This window comes from Gadus macrocephalus, chromosome 9, assembly GCF_031168955.1.
Source record: "Gadus macrocephalus chromosome 9, ASM3116895v1".
In the NCBI taxonomy this organism is placed as follows: domain Eukaryota; kingdom Metazoa; phylum Chordata; class Actinopteri; order Gadiformes; family Gadidae; genus Gadus; species Gadus macrocephalus.
In genome coordinates, this window is record NC_082390.1 from 6,333,562 (window position 1) to 6,353,648 (window position 20,087).

The 20,087-nt window shown below is 47.3% G+C and overlaps 3 protein-coding genes across 5 annotated transcripts; 2 read left to right on the forward strand and 1 right to left on the reverse strand.

Moving 5' to 3' along the window:
• The first annotated feature begins 147 nt into the window (after nt 1-147).
• Nucleotides 148-10,006, forward strand: LOC132464223 (AT-rich interactive domain-containing protein 3A-like). The gene is made up of 9 exons (XM_060060504.1): nt 148-686; nt 1,281-1,937; nt 6,076-6,153; nt 6,269-6,341; nt 6,979-7,162; nt 7,620-7,861; nt 8,124-8,369; nt 8,509-8,598; nt 8,734-10,006. The coding sequence occupies exons 1-9, from the start codon at nt 660-662 to the stop codon at nt 8,862-8,864; spliced, it is 1,728 nt and encodes a 575-aa protein (XP_059916487.1). The 5' UTR covers nt 148-659; the 3' UTR covers nt 8,865-10,006.
• A 441-nt stretch (nt 10,007-10,447) lies between these two features.
• syt18b (synaptotagmin XVIIIb) lies at nt 10,448-14,463 on the forward strand. Of its 2 annotated transcripts, XM_060060508.1 has the most exons (4): nt 10,573-11,221; nt 11,434-12,413; nt 12,692-12,866; nt 13,544-14,463. In XM_060060508.1, the coding sequence occupies exons 1-4, from the start codon at nt 11,077-11,079 to the stop codon at nt 13,867-13,869; spliced, it is 1,626 nt and encodes a 541-aa protein (XP_059916491.1). In that variant the 5' UTR covers nt 10,573-11,076; the 3' UTR covers nt 13,870-14,463. The 2 variants fall into 2 exon arrangements, with proteins under 2 accessions (XP_059916492.1, XP_059916491.1); XM_060060509.1 differs by lacking the exon at nt 13,544-14,463 and having other exon boundaries at nt 10,448-11,221; nt 11,434-12,831.
• Nucleotides 14,347-19,720, reverse strand: LOC132464221 (trichohyalin-like). Of its 2 annotated transcripts, none has more exons than XM_060060501.1 (18): nt 19,354-19,720; nt 19,178-19,236; nt 18,756-19,047; nt 18,247-18,396; nt 17,922-18,154; nt 17,377-17,641; nt 17,053-17,120; nt 16,913-16,976; nt 16,705-16,816; nt 16,570-16,612; nt 16,377-16,446; nt 16,219-16,260; nt 16,038-16,111; nt 15,857-15,941; nt 15,692-15,745; nt 15,523-15,615; nt 15,319-15,435; nt 14,347-15,194 (listed from the first exon to the last, which is right to left on the reverse strand). In XM_060060501.1, exons 1-18 carry the CDS (start codon nt 19,510-19,512, stop codon nt 15,060-15,062), a joined length of 2,115 nt encoding a protein of 704 aa, XP_059916484.1. In that variant the 5' UTR covers nt 19,513-19,720; the 3' UTR covers nt 14,347-15,059. The 2 variants fall into 2 exon arrangements, with proteins under 2 accessions (XP_059916484.1, XP_059916483.1); XM_060060500.1 differs by having other exon boundaries at nt 16,219-16,263; nt 19,354-19,719.
• Nucleotides 19,721-20,087: the final 367 nt, after the last annotated feature.

The window sequence follows — 20,087 nt, forward strand, 5'->3', positions numbered from 1 at the left end:
GGTGTTTAAGAAATATAATTGAATAGAGCTCTAATTTGGAATTTTTAAAGAGCCAAATTTAGTGGGACAGCGAATTGTAGGCCTACTTCTTCTAAAATCGCTTTGCCACTACCACCCACGTAGATTGCGGTGACTTTTCAAAATCAGTGTAGAAGAGTGACAGCAAATCCAACTTGTGAAATGCAAGCGTGAAATTGTGATTGGAATGGCATTTCTAATTTTAGAAGAACATTAATGGTTCTGCGTCTCCTGTCTCCCCACTACTCCACATTAACAAAGATCAAACCAATCCATGCTTACATGTAGGTGGTCAACTCATGTTGTTTCCCCTCTACATACAGTATCGTGAAAAGAGATGCATAGGAAAGCGGTCTCCAGGCGCTTGGGGCGGGCCTTTCATTCATTCAAATTGGGGGTGTAGACAATCACACAGACAATCAAAGATGTGAGTGTTTCCACGGGCGGTGACGAGCGAGAGAGGTAGACTCAGCGCTTACTATCCTTTGGCTCAATTTCACCGGTTTTCCCCCCCACCCTATACGTGGCTGTGCGCTTCACAACACATAGAATCGGTGGGATATGTATTGTTCTTGATATCAACCGTGGCTTGTTATTTGACTTGAGGAAAGAAGCGACAACTAAGAGAAGGCCCTCCGGTCATGATGGATTACTCCAAAGCGCAAATGGTGAGTTTCGACTAACCAGCGAGAGAGAAGTCTAGTCGAGTTCGTTACAGAAACAAAGCGAGCTAAGAACAAGTTATCAGGAAGATATAATGGTACTGATACATTTGGTCCTTTGTAAATATTTCGTTTTAACATTGATCAATTATCGAAGCCGCGTCGTGCGTAAATGGACGAACTTTAAAAAATGTATGGCGACCTATAGGCTCTACTGTCCGCGGAAATGGCTTTTCTATACGTGTTGTTGCGGATTCGGTCCGTTGCCAATTCAATTAACGAAGGTTCTTGGTTTTATTATTCCTAATGTTGTAATACGTGTTCTGGTTGGGCTTACTTCATTTAGTTGTTTTTATATCTGTAACCCAGTTTCTAGCGAACACGTTGTAAACAATGTACTGAGTAGACCTGGTTTAACCATGTGACTTTTTAAAGCCATTTCTAAGCAGCCTATTGGTGGTTGAGGGGAAAAAGAAAAAACAAGGCCTATTTCTTTAAATCTTGCCCTTTGGCTTAATGGAAATGTTGAGAATTTATTGAAACGGATTATTTATGTAACATTTTGTATTCCAATTAAAATGTTCTTCCCCCACTGATCAGGAGGGTAGTTCTGCAGGAGCAGCGATCCACCAGGGGAACCCAGCCGGGGTGAAGCTGGAGGCAGTGATGGAACATCTCCAGAGGCAGCTGGAGGCCAAGTTGGACCACCCAGACAAGCAACTCCAGCAAGCGCAGCTCCTCTTCTCCAAACACTCCGCCGAGGCCCGGGCCTTCAGTTCCATCCCAGACTCCTCCTACTTCGGTCGAGGGGCCGCAGACGTCAAAGCCCACCGGGTCGGTGGCGGGCACCAAACGTACGGCGTGGACCCGGGGCTGCGGAAGGGGGACCTGGGCGAGAGCTACTATGACGACGGCGGGGACGAGGAGCGCAAACTGGACGAGAGCGAGGGCACAGACGAGATGGACGAAGAGGACGACGACGATGACGAAGAAGACGACGAGGAGGAGGGCGTGCCGGGGATGCAGATGAAGAAGCCGCGTCTCCACCAGGACTCCGCCGCCTACTACTCGGCCCTGTCCCTCGCCGCCTACTCGGCGTCGTCGCTGGCCGCCGCCGCCAAGAGGCCGGCCTCCCCGCCGCCGCTGGCCGTGAAGGAGGAGCCAGAGGAGAAGGAGCTGGCGAGCTCGGCCGAGCGACAGGGCTTCACGTCACCAGATGGCTTCGCCGACTGGAGCTTTGATGAATCATCCAAACAGGTAAGCTCCTCCCCAGTATCTGAGTGGCACTGCTGCCTGGCTTTTATGGCCCTAACCCTCTTTAGGTCTGTACCCCCCCCCTCCCCCGCCCCCCATCCCCCCTATAGAACGTGGCTCTAGCCTCAGGACCCTAACGCGTCAATAGTCATCAAGTCATGACCCAAAATGAAAAAAAGAAATGGTTCTGCCAATATGGTAGTAAGCCACCGTACCTACCCTTTTGATAAAAACATGGAGCGAGCAAAAATCTGCAGCAAAAGGGGCTAAACTTAAGGAAATAAGCCATTGATACGTGACTTAACGGGGAATCATTAGTTAATTCATGGGCTTCTTTCAAAAGATTAGGGTTTGCATATGCTCTGTGACCCACTTAATAATGCCCTCGCGATTGGCCGAGACCCACCAGTTGAGAATCACTACTTTTGAATATGGTCTTGCAGGGTGGGTAAGGCGGTTATTTGCATAATCACGGTAAAGCACAGGCTTCAAAATGAATCTCTTACTTTCAATACGCAAGTGTAGGCGTTGTTTATGTGTGTGTGTTTGGTGTTAGTGTATGTTTTGTGTGTCTGCTTTCATCACTGTTGAACTTGCACCTGCTGTGTGTTTGGGCCATTTTTGCATGGCGCCGACGTAAGCGCAGAGTTCTTTCTGGCAGAGTGCCCATCGCAATGGTGTTTATTTAAATAGCCGGGCTGGGATAATGGTTTCTGCTGCATCCAACCTCGTGTCCCCACTCATGGATTTTCTAAAGGGATTTTTTTTTTGGAGCTGACTAAGCTAATTAGACTTGGCTCTGGTCCAAAGCTGGCTGCTGCTGAGAGTTTTTAAGGCGTAGTATAGAATGGGAAAGTCAAACTATAAGGGCAGAGAAAAGAGTGTGAAAGAAGCTAAGTATTTGATGTAGAATGGCCAGAATAGCTAACACAAAATGGTTTTAGTCGTTCTTAACTCCAAATGAAACGTATTGTTGGACTTTCTTTGGCATTGTTCCTCAGCAGAGTCTAAACTCGACCGGGATCAAAAGGTTATGAACATGCGGCTAGTTTTTTCCCCCCAACTCCGTCTAAATGTGTTTTTCTTTCTCATGGTTGGCTCTGTGATTGGTTGTATGCTATGAGGCACCACTGATGAGGCCCCTCATCAATACAATAACGATTAGCAGGGGCCTTCGGACAGACAGACAACATGTCACAGCTGCACAGCCCATCCGAGTATGAAGTTATTTACCGTACGCAGCATAGTTATTTTTTTATCTTAAGCTGTAAGGTCACCTATTTTGATCACTCAAAATCACCCAGCAGGTTTTAGCAATTCAACCACTTTGTCAAAATACATTCATAAACAAGTTCCTCGTTTATTGTTGTTGCATGAGGCATTTTTCCCAGGCTTACCACATCCCCTGCTGTAACCGTGTCGGCCCATAAGGATACCATTGCATAAATTAGCTGTCGCTTGGCAACACTTAATGGCAGCTTGACTCAGCTGCATGTAATCAATGGGGACTATTCCATTGTTATTGAAGGCAGGGAATGAGAATAGTGGCTCGTTTCCTCCGGCGCCGGCACGCGCTAAAGATGAATTGCGTTTCTTCAAACTAATTCATTTAAGTAGCGCAGTGCCGTGACTAGTTGGGCAGTCTATTTTTAGATTGGGAGATAAATCAATGATGTGGCTTTTTACATTTTAAAAATAAATATCTGGGATGCAGCCTGGATACTCGTTGACAGCAATGAAAGGCTTTTTGATGGGGGGACTCTGAAGAGATACGAGATAGGTTGGAGGGTTAAACAAGATTAAACTATTCTCAGGTTACATTGGCTTCTGGAGCACATTCAACCCTGGATGCTTACTGATTATGTAGCAGTGTAGGAACAAATGGGTGGTATGGCTCAAAAAATGTGTTATACATTATTTAAGGCTTATTTTAGGCCTAACTTAAGGCTCAGGTAGACCACCACCACTGAGGCTGTTACACTAGAATTGTAAGGAATAATTTAGGAATTTATAGCCTTTTTGTTTTCTTGTTTTGAACTTCTCTAAATTATCTTTTTCTTTTGTATTATTAATTAAATAGGGATCCGTTTGACAGAAGTAATTCATGTTACAGGTAGATGCAACTATGTTTTTAGTGGTTGAAAATACATCTGGTTTCAGAGGGCGCTCTTTTATAATGGGGAAATGTGAGGCCTAGTTGTGCTAATTGGACTGTTATTTAGCCAACCTCCTGTTGAAAGCCTTTGTTCGGCTCCCAGGCTGTTGAATAAGCATTGTTTAAGGTGTGGTTGACCACCACCATTAAATGGGATACAATGGTGGATAAAAAGCCCTATCTCCTTACTAACCCCTCACACAGCAAGGGGCCGGATAAGTGATTTCTTCCCGAGAAACAAAGTAGAGGCCCTTTAATTCGATTTGGATAAAAAATTAACCCTCCCACCCCCTGTGGTTAGTGATTTTGAGGGGGCGGGGGCGGGGGCGGTTACAGAGATGGGGGATTTGTGTTTTTATTGGCACGATGCCCGGACAGTGGAATCAGTATAATGAAGCCCATAAGGGCTGCATTATGAAACATTCTAGAGTTTGTTGTCTAACATTTTCAGAATATCTTGGGCCATATCCGCAGGTTTTCAAGCCAACAATAAAAAGTACAACAGAAAATGTCCCCCTACAATTTAGAGAAAGACAAAAAGAAGGGGAGGGAGTGGATTGGTGGTGGGGGGGGGGGGGGGGATAAAAAGCTGAATGAATGGAAATGTTCTCCACCGTAAACGTTGAATGGTATCTGGACTCCCATGGCTGTATGTGTGAAAGCTCTCGGAGCCATTAACTGAGAGGTCTTTGTTGATGGATCCACAGTAGGTCTCATTTGGTCATCAATAAAAGCTGGGAAGAGGGGGGGGAAGGGATTTATTTACACTTGATGGCCAAAAGCCCGAGATGTTTATCTATCTTTGCCATCAATGGGGCGTGCTGGGGAGCTGGAGACTCTTTCATTAGAACGGCCGGGCCGAAGCCATTAGATGTGTCAACAACCCCTAACACCAAGATGGCTCCTCGGGGGTTGGTGCGCTGGTGTTCTTGGTTGCAGCTCCAGATCTCAGAGCAGATGTGTTAAAGTTCTTTTGTTTCAGTTTAGGATATAGAAAAATGAAATGTTTTAATAGTGTTTTCCTGAACTTGTACTCTTATATGATTTACCATTTGAACACATGCAATTAAATATTGCAAAAAAAAAGAAGAAGAAATTACAATTAAATATTGATGAGAGTTTCTTTAATTTAGTGGCAATAACCGTAACGCAGCACACATTGATGTAAAACGGACCAACTGTAGTTCTAGACGATGGTATCCAACCATACATATCTGTAGTCGATTTGTAGTTTTCTTGACATTTCTTTAGTTTTATTGACTGTTACATATTAAGAAGTGAACATTGAGAAAACCACGTTCACGATATATTTTGTGTGGTCTTTTCGTTTCACGTCATACTGTCGCTATGTGACACTCAGTGCTAGTTAGCAGACAATGGCTCTCGGCGGGCTTTTCCACACTGTTGCACACAGCAGCCTCCCACTGTTCTCCACTCGCATTCTTTAACCTCTAACTGTCACCCAGAATGCAATGGGGGGGAGGTGACAGAAGCACAACGTGTCACATTAACTGTTTAATGAGGACCGTGCCCTTTTATTAATCCCTGTTATGCTATTCACTGGTGATCGCCTGGTGTTCGCCGACATCCGATCCCATATCATGGTGGCAGCAGGCCTAAAACCATGATTATAGAAGCCTGATGGTCAGTCGGGGAGCACAGCCTTTCTGTGTCTTTTTTTTTAAATGTCTGGAAGGTTGCTTTTATATAGTGTTATATGTTTAACTCCTTGAGGGGAATAAACAAGGTTATGGCTCATTTCCGCTCATCTGACTAGGGGCATGAGGGTCAGTGTCCTCTGGCAAAATGCGATGTTATATAATGATATATGTTATGTTATATTAAGGAATAATGTAAAGTAAGGTTCCATTTTGCGGGGTTAGATGAAGATCATACAGGCCCTTCCTGGACTGAGGAAGTGGATCAGACGAGGCTATCACAACCTGCAAACTAGCTAAATAATGTTTGCTTCTTTTCTGATAGCAGAGAGCCAGTGCTGCTGACCGCAGCGAGGAGAACGAAGGAGGGAAGGCGAGGGGAGAGCCGTCCAGGGACTTTGCAAAGGTCAGTTGGTTTTACAGTTGAACAGGGTTTAACTGGGAAAAACGGTTAATGGTTAATTGTTGAAATGATAATGGCTGACGGCACGACGCTTGTAACAAACTCTTTGACCTTCCAGCTTTACGAGATAGACGGCGATCCGAACCGGAAGGAGTTTCTGGACGATCTGTTCATCTTTATGCAGAAACGCGGTGAGTTGTGCAAGATGGTAATGCGTTAACGGAACATGGCCGCCGCAAACAACTATATAGGCTAATCCTTCCAAACGGACCCTTTTTTAAACCACACATAAGACTACACATGCTCGTACTTATTCAGGCACGCCCGCACAAGCCTACCCCTACCTTTCCTACCACAAGCCTTCCTCCCCACACCCAAAGCAAACTCAACTCTAGTCTAGATTTGAGGGGGAGGTTAGGGGGTTAAAGGTTATTTCCAACCGGTTTATAGACAATGGTTTAACCCTGATCGTTACTGCAAGCGAAGAGGTGAAATAATACATTGACTCAGTACTGGAACTCTCTTTGTGTTCCTTGCATAAGCCACACATTTCTTCTAGTGTCGAGGTCAGCGGTGCATCTCACCTTCATCTCGGGACCCAAAAGACAATTTCAGAGAGTCTTTGGTGGGACCAAACTGGCCTCAGAAAACCCGAGCGCAACCAGAATTTGTACCAATTGAACTGTAGAAACGCCAAAACACCAATTCTGGCATACTCAAGAGTTTTCTGAGGCCAGGTTGCGTCCATGGTTGCCGCTCACCATGGTTCTAACAAACCCTGGTGGTCTTAATAGTGGTGTTTTACGTTGTTGTTGTTTCAACACACAGGCACTCCCGTGAACCGCATCCCCATCATGGCCAAGCAGGTGCTGGACCTGTACCGCCTGTACAAGCTGGTGACGGAGAAGGGGGGCCTGGTGGAGGTGATCAACAAGAAGATCTGGAGGGAGATCACCAGGGGACTCAACCTGCCCACCTCCATCACCAGCGCTGCCTTCACACTCCGCACACAGTACGTTGATGTCACCTCCATTTGTACTTTCATTGTTCTGATGGTTCTTTTTCAGGGCTAGTTTATTTATAAAGGTGGTGTAGATAAGATTTGAACAGTTTCAAAGAGAGCAAAAAGTAGCGGCAGAAGGCAAGATTTGGATAATGGAAACGAAACAACTGAAAAGAACGTTCCCTCCCTCCTTATCGTCCTTCGCCATTGTTTCACACAGCTGTGTTTGACATGCAAGATGGATTCCTGAACCAATCAGGGAAGAGATGCTCAGACATGAGCAGCAGGCACACAGTCAATCAGAACAGATGTCATCAGAGAGCATTTCACTCCCAAATTTCTAACAGCTAACAATGAAATGCTAATCCTAAGAAGTGCTATCTACAGCACCTTCATTCACATCCCCCATTGTTTAACTGATCGGCACAGACGGCACATCTGAAATACAGCTGTCCAACCCCCGCAGGTACATGAAGTATCTGTACGCCTTCGAGTGCGAGAGGAAGAGGCTCAGCTCTCCAGGCGAGCTCCAGGCGGCCATCGACGGCAACCGCCGCGAGGGCAAGCGCTCGAGCTACACCAACAGCCAGTACCACTACTCGCCGTCGCCCACCGCCGCGCCACGCTCCGCCCCCCTCAGCGTCCACGCCGCCATGGGCCACAACGGCATAGGCTCCTCCCCCAACGCCTCCTTCAAGATGAACTCAGGTGTGTGTGTGTGTCTCTTCCCCAATCGTATGATGCAGCCTTCTTCGAAAATGGATTGGTCTTCTTCCTACGCTGTACTTGTCAACCTGTACTGTTGACTTTGTGTGAAAAAGTAACGTCAAACATTGTACAATAAAGCAAACACGACAACACGGTGAATAAGTGAAAATAACAATGTTATGCAGGCGCCAAAGGGACAACATCCTAAAACCCGAATATATTTTTTGAACACTTCCTTTAAACGCTCTTTCTCCCTCACCAGTGGAGTCCTCCACGCCGACCCGACCCAACGGGCGGCCCATGGTGCTGGCTCTGGGGCAGCAGCAGCTGGCCCAGGCCGCCGCCCTGGAGCACCTCCGGGAGAAGGCGGGCGAGGGCCCCGACAAGACCATGGCCCGCATGGCGGAGGAACACCAGCGCCTCATGCAGCAGGCCTTCCAGCAGAACCTGCTGGCCATGGCCTCCCACTTCAGCTCCATGAACCACCTCAAGCCCAGCGTCACCCCGGGTGAGCTGCGGCCATCACTGCGTCATTCCACTAAACCGGGGAGGGGGGGGTCATTCCAGTGTAGCGGAAAGTCATTCATGGTTCATATGACTCGTGTTTCCTTTATGACTCATTTTCATGCTCTATGTTCCCATCCCAGAGAGCAAACCAGACCTGTCTTTGAGTATCGGCACCAATGGGGCGTCCGGCATCAATGTGTCTGTGGAGGTGAACGGCATCGTGTACTCTGGTGAGTCGTGGGAATACACTGTTCTGGCCCTTTCTAGATGGATTGATCTAGCTCGATCTACAGGCCATACAAATCAGCTCTTGACTCCCCCCCAGTGGTCAGTTTGAGACGGTGTTTCTTTGTGTCCCGCTACAGGAATGCTCTATGCCCAGAAGGCGGGGGGCGCGCCTGTGGTCTCGCAGAACGTCACCCCCGCAGGGACCAGCGGCTTCAGCGCGCTCTCCTCACACAGCCCCTCCTCTTCCTCCTCCTCTTCCTCCAAGTGAAGCGGGGCCTCTCGGACTTCTGTCCAATGAACACACCTGTAACTGATCTTGACACACACACACACACACACACACACACACACACACACACACACACACACACACACACACACACACACACACACACACACACACACACACACACACACACACACACACACACACACACACACACACACACACACACACACACACACACGTTCCTTTCTAATCACCCGCTGTATGGCAATCTTAGTGAAATCCACACACAGTTTTGTTTCTGTTCATGTGGTCCTATTATTAAAAGGGTTTCCAGGTTATTTAAAAAATGTAAATTCAGACAACACGTTACCTCTTCTGTCTATTATTATATACTATTTTCAAAGCTAGTATCCTCCTTGGAAATGTTTGCTTTTAATACAGTATTAAATGCTGCATACTGGGGACACCCATGACAATTACTAACTCCCACTCTCTGCATATCTGTATATGTATTAAATGTCTGTCAGTGGCTGCCTGAATACATGTGACCACCTTTCGGATATAACCACAAGAAAACAGAACATGAGTGACAAAGTGCAGCTAAACCATAACCAAAAAAAAGCCCCAGCTTCATGTTGTGCCTCTCTTTGTGTGACCTTATTCTTAACTCGGCAGTGGATTCAGGCAGGAGTCCCACTACCGAGAAAGCCTACAGGATTTGATATGAAGGGTTATCTTTCATCAGGGAAATGCGTTTACCATTAATACCAGTTTTGGGTGGGCCCATAATCAATAATCCGTTTTGTGTCTAGAAGTTACGGTTTAATATGCATGCTTTTTGGAATCAATTGTATGACGATGGCAGTGATGGAGAATTTAAATCAACAGACTTTGGTGGAAAGTCGCTTTCTCAGGAATTAATTGGTAAGCCAGGTTCTTTCATCAGTGTCGTTTTGAGTCTCTAATGGTGTGTTCGTTTTTTTATAGTACTCAAGAGAATATATGTTTATTGACCTCACATTTTGACCTTCAGAATATTTTGGTTTTGTCAAGTGAGCGCTGAAACGCACTACCTCATTCCTTCAGAGTAATACATAAGTGCAGTGAGTTGGTGTTATGTATATTTGGACAATCAAAAGGACATGAATCTCTCAATGCAATAAAATGTCTTAACTGTGAAAGCCTGGCTGTTTTTGTCTTTGACTAATGTAGTTTCTGCATGAACATGGCCAAATTCAACACATACACACACACTTTAAGTGCATGGCAGGTTGGTGGTAGCAGTAGATCCTGTGAGTACATTTGATATATTTAGTTTTAACGAATATAATCAAGCCTGAACACAACCTCACACACTTTTCTTTACTTTATTGTAAGATAATTATTATGGTTCAGGTCATGTACGCATGTGTGCATGACCTGGAAATATGTATTCCTTTTGAAAAGGTTGGATATTTCAGAGACTAACAAGGGCAACCACACAAGTATGTGTGCACGCATGTGAGGGAAGAGTTAGAAGTTAAATCCTGTCACTGCGTGGTGTGCCATGCATCGAACTCAGGACTGGATACATTAACGGAAGCAACAGCTTGTGATGGGGGATGGGCTCGTTCTGGTTTACTGCAAGGGTGGACGTTCCTCCGGCAGGGAGGAATATAGGCTTCCTGGATTACCGCCGCAGATACACTGCCGTCACAACGATGAGATATTACAGAGTGGACCGCCCCTGCCACGCCCCCCTCCCCCCCCCCCCCCCCCGCGCTTCGCCCCATAGCCAGAGCTCGCTTGGTCCCACTGGCGTAGAAGACTGATGTCCTGATGCAACAGGACAGCTTGGACTACAAGACACTCTTCCATCCATGAAAATAGAATGATTCATAATTTTTTTGAGACGTAGATGTAACTTCTTAGAATGTGAGATGCGTTGTTTACTATATATTTGTGTTCTTGCCCCCGCCAACTGACCACTCTGTGATGTCCAGCCATCCAGTGAGTGTGGCGGCCGCCAGAGCAGGTGTTTGGCTCGTGTGACCGCAAGACTTTGAAGCCTCTTCGGAGCAACATCTCGGACCGACCCACCCAGACCCCCAGCTGCTCCTGAGACCGGGAGGCGTTTCCATAACCAGAATGCATCGTTTTTCATCAACGGAGAGAATAGTAATCCTCTCTTGAGTGGGAGATGGACACGGCGTGAGCAGATCCGCTGGGTCCCTGTGTGCGTCTCTCAGGATATCCTCCCTCCGTCGACACCATGCCTTACCATGATGAGGAGCACCCCGGCCAGCCGCTGTGGCAGTCCGTGCTGATGTTCTGCTGCAAGGGCATGATCGAAGGCATCATGGTCATCCTCTTCTTCTGGCTCCTGGTGCAGGTCCTGTTCACCAAACAATTAGAAGGTAGGGGTCCCCGGTCTTCCTCACGGGGGAACGTCTGTGAGTATCTTTGTAATTTCAAGGTAGCACATTGTACGTCAGGGCTGGGAGGGTCCTCCATTATTCCCATTAGCTGCACAAAGATATTTGCGCTTCTGATACAGGAACTCGTTAAGACACTGTGTAAGAATTCCTTAAGATACTTATTTTTCCCTTTTTTGGACTTCCCTCCCCAGTCCAGCTCCAGATCCTCCTCTTGTCGGGCCTGATAGTCTTCTGCCTGTGTCTGATGCTGGGCTGTGTCCTCTGCTGGCGGAGCGCCCGGGCCCCGCCGTCCGATCCCAAAGAGCGCGGGACGACGGTCGCCCCGGCCCCCGAGGAGCCCGTCGCTCGGCCCCAGGACCCGCCCCCGCCGGCTCCCCCAGCCGCCGCCGCGGGGCCGCCGTACGACGAGCTGGGCGGCGACATTCTGGAATACCCCTCCGCCTCCTGCTGCTCCACCCCTTCGGAGGACGTGTTCGCCTCCCTGACCGCGTCGCCCTGCGCCCGCTCGTCTCCCCGCGGCACGCCGCTGTGTCCCTCGGTCCGGCCCGCCGAGCGCGGCCGCGCCTCCCTGCCTTCCTTCCCCAGGCTGGGGCTGTGGTCCAAGACGCGTCGGATCCTGGAGCGCCGCTGCACGGTGACGGGGGACCAGGTCTCGTACAGCGAGCGCCTGCGGCTCACCGGCCCCGGGGGGGCCTCCCCGCCCACGGCGGAGGAGCCCATCCCCCTGGCGCCGCTGTACTACGGCTCCGGACGCGCCGCCACGCCCGCCGCCGGCGCCGGCGCCAGCCCCTGGATCCACTTCACCGTGGCCTTCTCCCCGGAGCAGCACGCGCTGACCGTCACCATCCACAGCCTTACGGGAACCAACCACCGCCTGGAGGACGTGTGGGCCGAGGGCAGCCTGTGCCCCGGGACTGGGAAGGCCTCTGGGCATAATGGCGGCCTGGACTCCCAGCCCCAGAGTGTGGTGCTGGTGCTGACTGTGAGCTCTGTGGAGGAGCTCCGACGCGGCACGCTCAGACTGTCTCTGCACACGCAGCATCGCCCCCTCCGGCCCGAGGGCTCCCTTCTGGGGGAGCTGGAGGTCCAGTGTGCAGACAAAGACTGGACAGCGGATCGTCCGATCCACTTCACTAAAGAACTCAGTGGCACCAAGTGTGCACGGAAAATGGTAATGGCCTGCTGAATGTACACGCACAAGGAAGATGTGTTTCTGACATAGATATGCAGTGGGATCTACCATTGCAAACCTAAACAAATGTCTTCTTTGTGGACTCAAATGATTTGTTTCCAAGAAAGAACAACATATAAAATGCTGTATGCTGTAACATGATGTGGTACTCATGATGTAGTACTCCATGCGTCATTCAAAGCACCAGCCCACATGTACTGCCCTGATTATGTTCTCTCTCTATCTGTATCCCGTGACCTTGTGTCCTTTCACCCCAGAGTGTGAACTCCGTGGAAGCACCGCCGTTGAGCAAGCCGGGGCTTAGTTGCTCGCCGCAGATCTTAGCTCAACTCTTCATTCTGCTTCAGTATCAGACCCTTGCCCATCGCGTCAAAGCCATGGTCCTTAAAGTAGCCCAGCTAGACAGCCTCTCCCACTGGCCTGCTGCTCCAGGTAAGGGAATGGCGTGACGTCAACAGTGGATGTGTCAAAACGGAAGGCAGCGGACTCGGATTTAACAGAGTGGTTCAAAGGGCATGCAGGCGTGCAATACTGCTTTACAATAGATGTATTATGTAAGCAGCGGGAGTTGCACTCGATTTTTCTTTTTAAGCGCAGAGGTAAAGTAAGTCCCTATGTTTGCTTTTAATGTTTGGAGATTAAATGTTGTCCTACAGCATCAGACAGGATGAGGATCATCCCCCTTTTTTAATGACATGGTCCAGTAATCCCTCTCTCACTATTTACAATCCTCCAGACAATGTCCCTGGGCTCTGTAAAGAACACATCTCTGATTCAACTCATCAAGCAGAGCTCTGACATGACATTAGCCTGATCCGGCAGACACACATGCCATATACAAACTGTTTATCTTCCATTAACAATGACTGGAAGGTCAATAATATCACATAATTAATCATAACAAGTAAAAGGTTTATAAGATAAGAGAAGATGGTACTTTATTAATCTCTGACGGGGTTTTCAGTAATATATCGTTCTTGGAATTGGGGAAAGAAAATGTAAACTATTCAAATTGAAATGATCGCAGGACAATTAGAGAATGTGCTAGGTTGAATAAAATACTCTGTCGTCAATCATGCAACAGTTTGCGCCTGTGTGTATTGCTGTAGGCTACCAGATGGTGATGAACTTGCACCATGAAGGCACGTTGATCTCCACCAAACAGACTCCAGGGTGGAACACCCCTTTCCTCTTTGACCTCCCTCCAGGAGAACTCAGTCTCATGCATATAAACCTGGAGCTCATCGTTATGCAGGCAAGTATCCCCACATTGAGATTACAATGCAATACATTCAAATGTATATCCACACACACACACACACACACACACACACACACACACACACACACACACACACACACACACACACACACACACACACACACACACACACACACACACACACACACACACACTCACAACTTTCAACCATAAACATTTCTTAATCTCACTGTTTCCTACACGGGCAGAACCAGAGCTCGGTGCTCGGTCGAGTCCTGATTGGCTCAGAGGCACCGGAGGCGGGACGCGCACACTGGAGGGAGATGTGCAATCAGGGACAGGTGGAGCGTGCTCAGTGGCACACCTTGCAGCCAGAACCTCTGTAGACGTCGATTCAGACATTCGATTCAGATATTTTTCGCCTCGTACAGCCAGCCTTCGGTGCATCTCTTCTTAGGTGGGGGCTACACTCTGGCGGCAGAGGAGGGGTACCTCACTGGGACATACAAGGGTCAAGGTGCACTCACTCGTGTGTTAACCTGTTAGGTGCATGCGTTGTGTAACAAGTCTCAGTACTGTCATGACTTGTACATGGAACACACGGTGACCGGTTTGCGACCCGGTCCCCGACCCGGTCCCCGTGTTCCATTCTGAATGCTGTTATAAGTGTGTTACAAAAGGGATACGATATTATGATTACGTTTTTTTATTAAGTTTTTATGAACATCACCATACTTGCACAAACGTTCACCCACTTGGTTATGTCACACAGAACAAAATCATAATAAAACCCTAATGTCGATGCAACCAATTGTATAAAAGCATATTTATTTGTCATCATAGTTTGTCATTGTAATTCCCCAATTTCCCTGACTATCAGCTAACAGCTACGGTCAATCTAGCTAGCACATAAAAGAAGAAAGCAACACATCGAAGCCATTTGACCTGATCCCGCCTGGGCTCTAAATCCAGCTATTAACCCAGTGAAGAGTGAAATGTGTGAGATTACAGTTACACTACAGTAAGCATCCATGTGCAGCAGTGATGCTTCTGAAAAGCAGCAGGGATTAACACTCTCTGTGTCGGCACATGTGAGTTTCTGTCTGAAATGCACTCATAATCTACTCATCGTGTGTGTGTGTGTGTGCGTGTGCGTGTGCGTGTGCGTGTGCGTGTGTGTGTGTGTGTGTTGGTTACAGTCACAGTTACAGCCTACAGATGCACTAACTTATCACTAAGGGATGTGGTGTCGGAAAGAGAAAGAGAGAGAGACATAATGAATGGTCGTGAAGAAGTTTGACAGGAAATGTGACATCATGATCATGAATTCAGCCATCCTCCAATCAACTTTATTCAAAGTATTTCGACCCAGCTGCTCTGGTTGTGGAGTGCACTAGGCCGGTTCATCCTTGCTCTTGCTGTGTATCTTTCTCCTCCTCCTCCTCCTCCTCATCTTCCTCATCCTCCTCAGATACAGGCGCAAGGCCTGAGCCATAAAGCTCATTTCTACACCTCAGTAGCTCCTGTTGTCGTTGACTCTGCAGTGTGTGTCAAACATGGAAACAAGATTTACAGCCCTAAAGCACTTACACTGCACAATTATGCATAGAAAACGCATTGCCTAATATTTGCACCTAAGTGGTTCCTAAGTGTCTTTTGTACCTTGATGGCTTGGGACTTGGTTGCCAACTCTTGTTGTGGACACACGTGGGTTTGAACCGCAGGTTGACTGTCACAGGCCTTCCCCGAGTCTTTCCTCTCTTTGAAGAGGTTTTTTAACTTCATTTGAGACAAAGACAGATTTTCAACTTAAAGGCAGTGTGTACCAAACAATGAAAGGGTGCATTTTTTATCTGTTGTTCTCACCTGCTCCGTGACCATTCTGCGCTGCCTGTCGTGGTCCACTTGACTGATCGGTTTCGTGTTCTGTCTCTCTGAAGATGTTCTATCATCGGTATCCTATGCAAGGCAAATATGTTGGACTTATTAAAAAAAAAAAAATTAACAGCATTTCTGTTAGCAGCATTCTATTTACCGAGTGAACTTGGTTGAGTGTTTGTAACCCCTGAACAGCGTTCAACTTCACAAGCTGTAAGCTCATCAGAAACATAAAGTATGAAATTAAATACACATTACCAACAATTGTTATTTTTGTTTTTAATCATATTTTTCTTAACATGACTGAGAACTGAAACTCTACCTTCAGTTTCAATGCAGAAATCGTACTTTCGGCCTCCGACTGCTCTGCCTCTCTCAGTATTTCTTGGACCTCCAAAGCATGCTCCCTAACACATGAAGGACTTTAGTTACTCCAACAAATCCCAAACAAATCCTACTATAGTCATAACCAATAATAATCAATCTGTATTCACTTTACATACTTTTCCTTCAGTTCCACCTGCATGTTTGCCAGCTGTTGGGCCATACTTAAAGCCCCAGTGCTTTCCAAATTAACCTGCCAATATAAAAGCATAAACACACTTAGTTTAGACCCTTAATGGCATAATTCAGACCAAATCGCTCAATAATGGGAGGGACTTTGGTCCAATGCAGGTCCAATACATTCTCCTGTGCTGGCATCCTCCGGTCTAGATGACCACTCATCTTCTAGAGGAGGAGGAGGAGGAGGAGGAGGAGGAGGAGGAGGAGGAGGAAGAAGATTAGTGCATATTTGTTTATCTGTGTAATAAATCCACTTATGCCCGTTTACTCATCCTTACTGGTGAAGGATCATTCAGCCTTCCATCGGGGTGCATCATTGGCTGCCCCATCTTGGGTGGCATGCTGAATCTTAACAAACAGATAAGAAGACAGGCTTCAGAGACAGAGCAGAGAAACAAGAAGAGAGTGTATGACATATTTATAAATGATGACATATTTATAAATGATTACACATTCTTGGTTTACACTTACATCGTCATCGTCTCTTTGTCTACTGTCTGCACAGCCTCACCAACTGATAATATACACAAGAGTTTAAGAGATTAAGTCCCTCTATTCACTTTTATTTGACTTGTCTTAACTGACTCAATACATTGATAGATGTACCTGGGCGTTCACCCCTCTGTGTGTGAACCAGCTCCTTGTTCCTGTTCTTTTCCAGTTCCAGTTGTTGTTTGCATGCGTCCAGTTCAACACGCAGTATTGAGTTAGTCTCCCTCTGTATGCAAATATAATAGTCATGAAGGAGTCTCTGTCTCGGATAACAGTCATTGTTTAGTTCCAGTTGATAAAGATGTAAGCCTTCACAAGTTACCTTCGTCCTTTTAAGTTCTGCCTCAAGGTTTGCTTTGTGCAGAAGCAGGGCCTTAATTTCTTCTCTTTGAAGGGAAAATTATTTTAGTGACTGAATGCATTCTTACCAATAGAGATTGTGTGTTTAGTCAATTTGCTCACTTGTCTCTATCCTGCTCAGTTTGAAGTCCTTGAACCTCAGCAGCCAGTCTTGTAGCTTCCTCCTGGAGCTGAAATGATTCAGTTCAGAGACAGAATCATAATCGGTTCCAGTGCAAAGCAATTACAGGCAAAATACGAAGACCAACTGATGTGAAGATCAGACCTGACTCAAGGCCCGACATAATATTTATTGGGTACTTTCGTTTGTTTCATTTATTTTTTTGGATATACTTTCAAAAGGAACTGGAGATGTGGAAAGTTCAATTCTCGTTTGGTGCAGAACAAAGTCTGAACATGGAGTTGTGTGCACACAGCCAGTCTAACCTTGTGTCCAGGGTCCTGCTGTTTCATGGCCTCTAACTCCCTCTGTGTGGAGCTCAGACTAAGCGCAGCCGCCTGCCATTTCTCGTTCCAGAACGAGGCCGAGGCCCTGAACTCCTCCTTGCCACTGAGTCTCTCAGACTCCTGCTCACGAAACTCCTGCGCCTTCACACAGAGCTCCTCCTCCTTCGCCAGGACCTCAGACTCCAGACACAGACAGCGATCCTGCAGCCTCTGGTGGTCTGCATGCAAAGCATCCAAAGTTTCCCTGCAAAGATGTGTTTTTATGACATGTTTTTTATGACAATGTTACTATTTGCTGCCATTAATTATGTACTTCTTTAAATTGATCCCAAGCAGCTAACAGTGAATTCTGATACATTCATTCGTTTTTGGCCATCATCTTCCTCTAGACTGCCTACAAGCAAGCTTTTGACAGTCAGAACTGAACCTAGTACCTTTCAGGTTGAAATAAAAAAAAACATAGCCACTCCAATAGCATGTTGCCTGATGGATGACCTCATGCATGAATGACGTCCCTATTTCACCTGAGCTTTCGGCGCTCTTCCGTCCACTCTGCTAGCTCCTCCTCTCGTCCACGTGTATTACGGTCACCCAGAATCTCCTCCTTCTCCTGAATCAGCTGGGTGCATTGGGCCTTGAGTGCAGACATCTGACAGGCCTGAGTATCTCTCTCCGCCCTGAGCTCACCGAGCTGAGCCTGGGACGTTTCCAGGCTTTGCTTGACCACCTTGAGTTCACTTCTCAATGTTTCGTTGACCTGGCGTTAAGCAAGAAGCAAGAGTGTGACTCATGTGCGGAGGATGTGGTGGAGCTAGCGTGTGACTGCATCCCAATCGCCAACCTTCTCACCTCTTTGACGGATTTCAAGGCCTCCCTGATCAGGGCGCTGTCCTGGGCCTGGTTCTCCTGCTCACGGAGCTCAGCAAACGCCTCCCCGTTGTACTGAGCCTTCCCTTGCTGCCTCAGGTGCACACCCTGGGCATGCTGCTGGAAGTTTGCCTTCTCCAAGGGGAGACACATATATGCATAAAAAAGCACGCGATCCACTAGCAGACGACAGTTTGTTACATGGAATTGACTGTTGATGACCAAGTACTGATAATGTAACAACAACAATGTACACACTCATTCAGGGTCTGGGTAAACACATTTCGGCATATAGGGAAGAAATAAAACTGAGGACAATGTTGCTAGATGTCACACGGTACTGCCAAAGGCAGTCGATAGTTGATTAACATATATAATGTTAACAGGATGTCTTGTAATAAGACAGAGAGGGGACGAAAGCTACGATTGAAATAATTGAACAGAGCTGAAAACACATTTCTCTAGAGGTCCCATATCTATTCTATTCATACCTTGTGTTTCATGTCCAGGAGTTGTGCTGTAGTCTTAATGCTGGGCCGTGGTTGGCCTCTGCTCTTCATGAGGTCGTTTGTGTCTTCCAGACGCTGCTGGGCCTCCTGCAGCCTGTGCACCAGCTCCGCCCGCCTGGAGCCCCGTTCTCCCTGGGCGGAGTGGAGCTCCCCCGCCCGCGACGGGTCCAGGGGGAAGCCGGGGATGAGCTCTGGAGCCAGGTCTGACGTGGACATCCACTGCCTCATGTTTGGCAGCGTCGGTCCAAAACCAACAGTGCTGGTGAAAGGGCTGCTTTTAGCAAAGAATTTGAAAAAGTTCAAATCCAAGGAAACCAGAATATCTGATGCATCGTTTCACAGACCACTCACTAGCAGTGACCTGCATCTTTATTTGAACAGCATGTACATGTTTTTCCTCTCACCAGTGGTTCGACAGAAGCCCTAACCCAGAGACAGCAGCCATGCCACTATGTGCTGAAGACTGTCAAGAAAAATAAACCAAAATTAACGGATCTGAACTCTGATAATTTTACAATTACAGAATCACACTTGAACCTACAGAGTAACACTCTTGTCTTGGACGTGACTCCCCTCTCACCTGGGCTTTAAATAGACACGCGTCATCCCATACATCCAGATCTGCGAGGGCCAACCGGCCGGTAGGTTTGAAGGAGCGCGTGGAGCTCTTGGAGAAGCTGGACTCCCAGTCATTCCTGCTCCTGGTGTAGGACAGGCTGCGGTCTTCGTCGGCCCACATGTTGTTTCAGAGTGCGAGATCGGGCCAGGATGCTTGAGGGCTAGATGATGATGATCACAGTCTCCAGTCGTATAGCAAGTGTGACACTATTCTCGGAGATGTGACTGGCATTTTCCACTGCTTGTTTGCTTGGTAACTAGAAACAAGCTGTCAATTTGAATTCCTTGTTTTTTTTTGTATCATATTGTTTCTGCAATAATAATGTCTGAATGTATCCCCCGCTGTCTTTTGTCTGGAATATGGTTTCATTGTATGTAAGCCGCTTAATACATTTGATTGTGAGTTGGTCAACACACACACACACACACACACACACACACACACACACACACACACACACACACACACACACACACACACACACACACACACACACACACACACACACACACACACACACACCATAATCACAGTATCTATGGTAAACATAACACACAGAAATATTTGGTTGGGTGTGCTGTCCACAGAGAACCTCACCAGCTAAATCTGGTGTTCGCTGTTTGTTATGAGTGTTGAGATCATCTCTACGTACTATGGTGTGAATCAATGACAGACTCAATGACCTCTCTGAGAGG

Coding starts and splice junctions, on each gene's coding strand:
- LOC132464221 (XM_060060500.1), bottom strand. CDS start 19,512: ATGTGGGCCGACGAAGACCGCAGCCTGTCCTACACCAGGAGCAGGAAT. Junction 19,237..19,353: donor CGTGTCTATTTAAAGCCCAG/GTGAGAGGGGAG, acceptor TTTTCTTGACAG/TCTTCAGCACATAGTGGCAT. Junction 17,642..17,921: donor GAAGAGCGCCGAAAGCTCAG/GTGAAATAGGGA, acceptor ACATCTTTGCAG/GGAAACTTTGGATGCTTTGC.
- LOC132464223 (XM_060060504.1), top strand. CDS start 660: ATGATGGATTACTCCAAAGCGCAAATG. Junction 6,154..6,268: donor CGTCCAGGGACTTTGCAAAG/GTCAGTTGGTTT, acceptor TTGACCTTCCAG/CTTTACGAGATAGACGGCGA. Junction 6,342..6,978: donor CATCTTTATGCAGAAACGCG/GTGAGTTGTGCA, acceptor TTCAACACACAG/GCACTCCCGTGAACCGCATC.
- syt18b (XM_060060508.1), top strand. CDS start 11,077: ATGCCTTACCATGATGAGGAGCACCCCGGCCAGCCGCTGTGGCAGTCC. Junction 12,414..12,691: donor CCAAGTGTGCACGGAAAATG/GTAATGGCCTGC, acceptor CTTTCACCCCAG/AGTGTGAACTCCGTGGAAGC. Junction 12,867..13,543: donor CCACTGGCCTGCTGCTCCAG/GTAAGGGAATGG, acceptor GTATTGCTGTAG/GCTACCAGATGGTGATGAAC.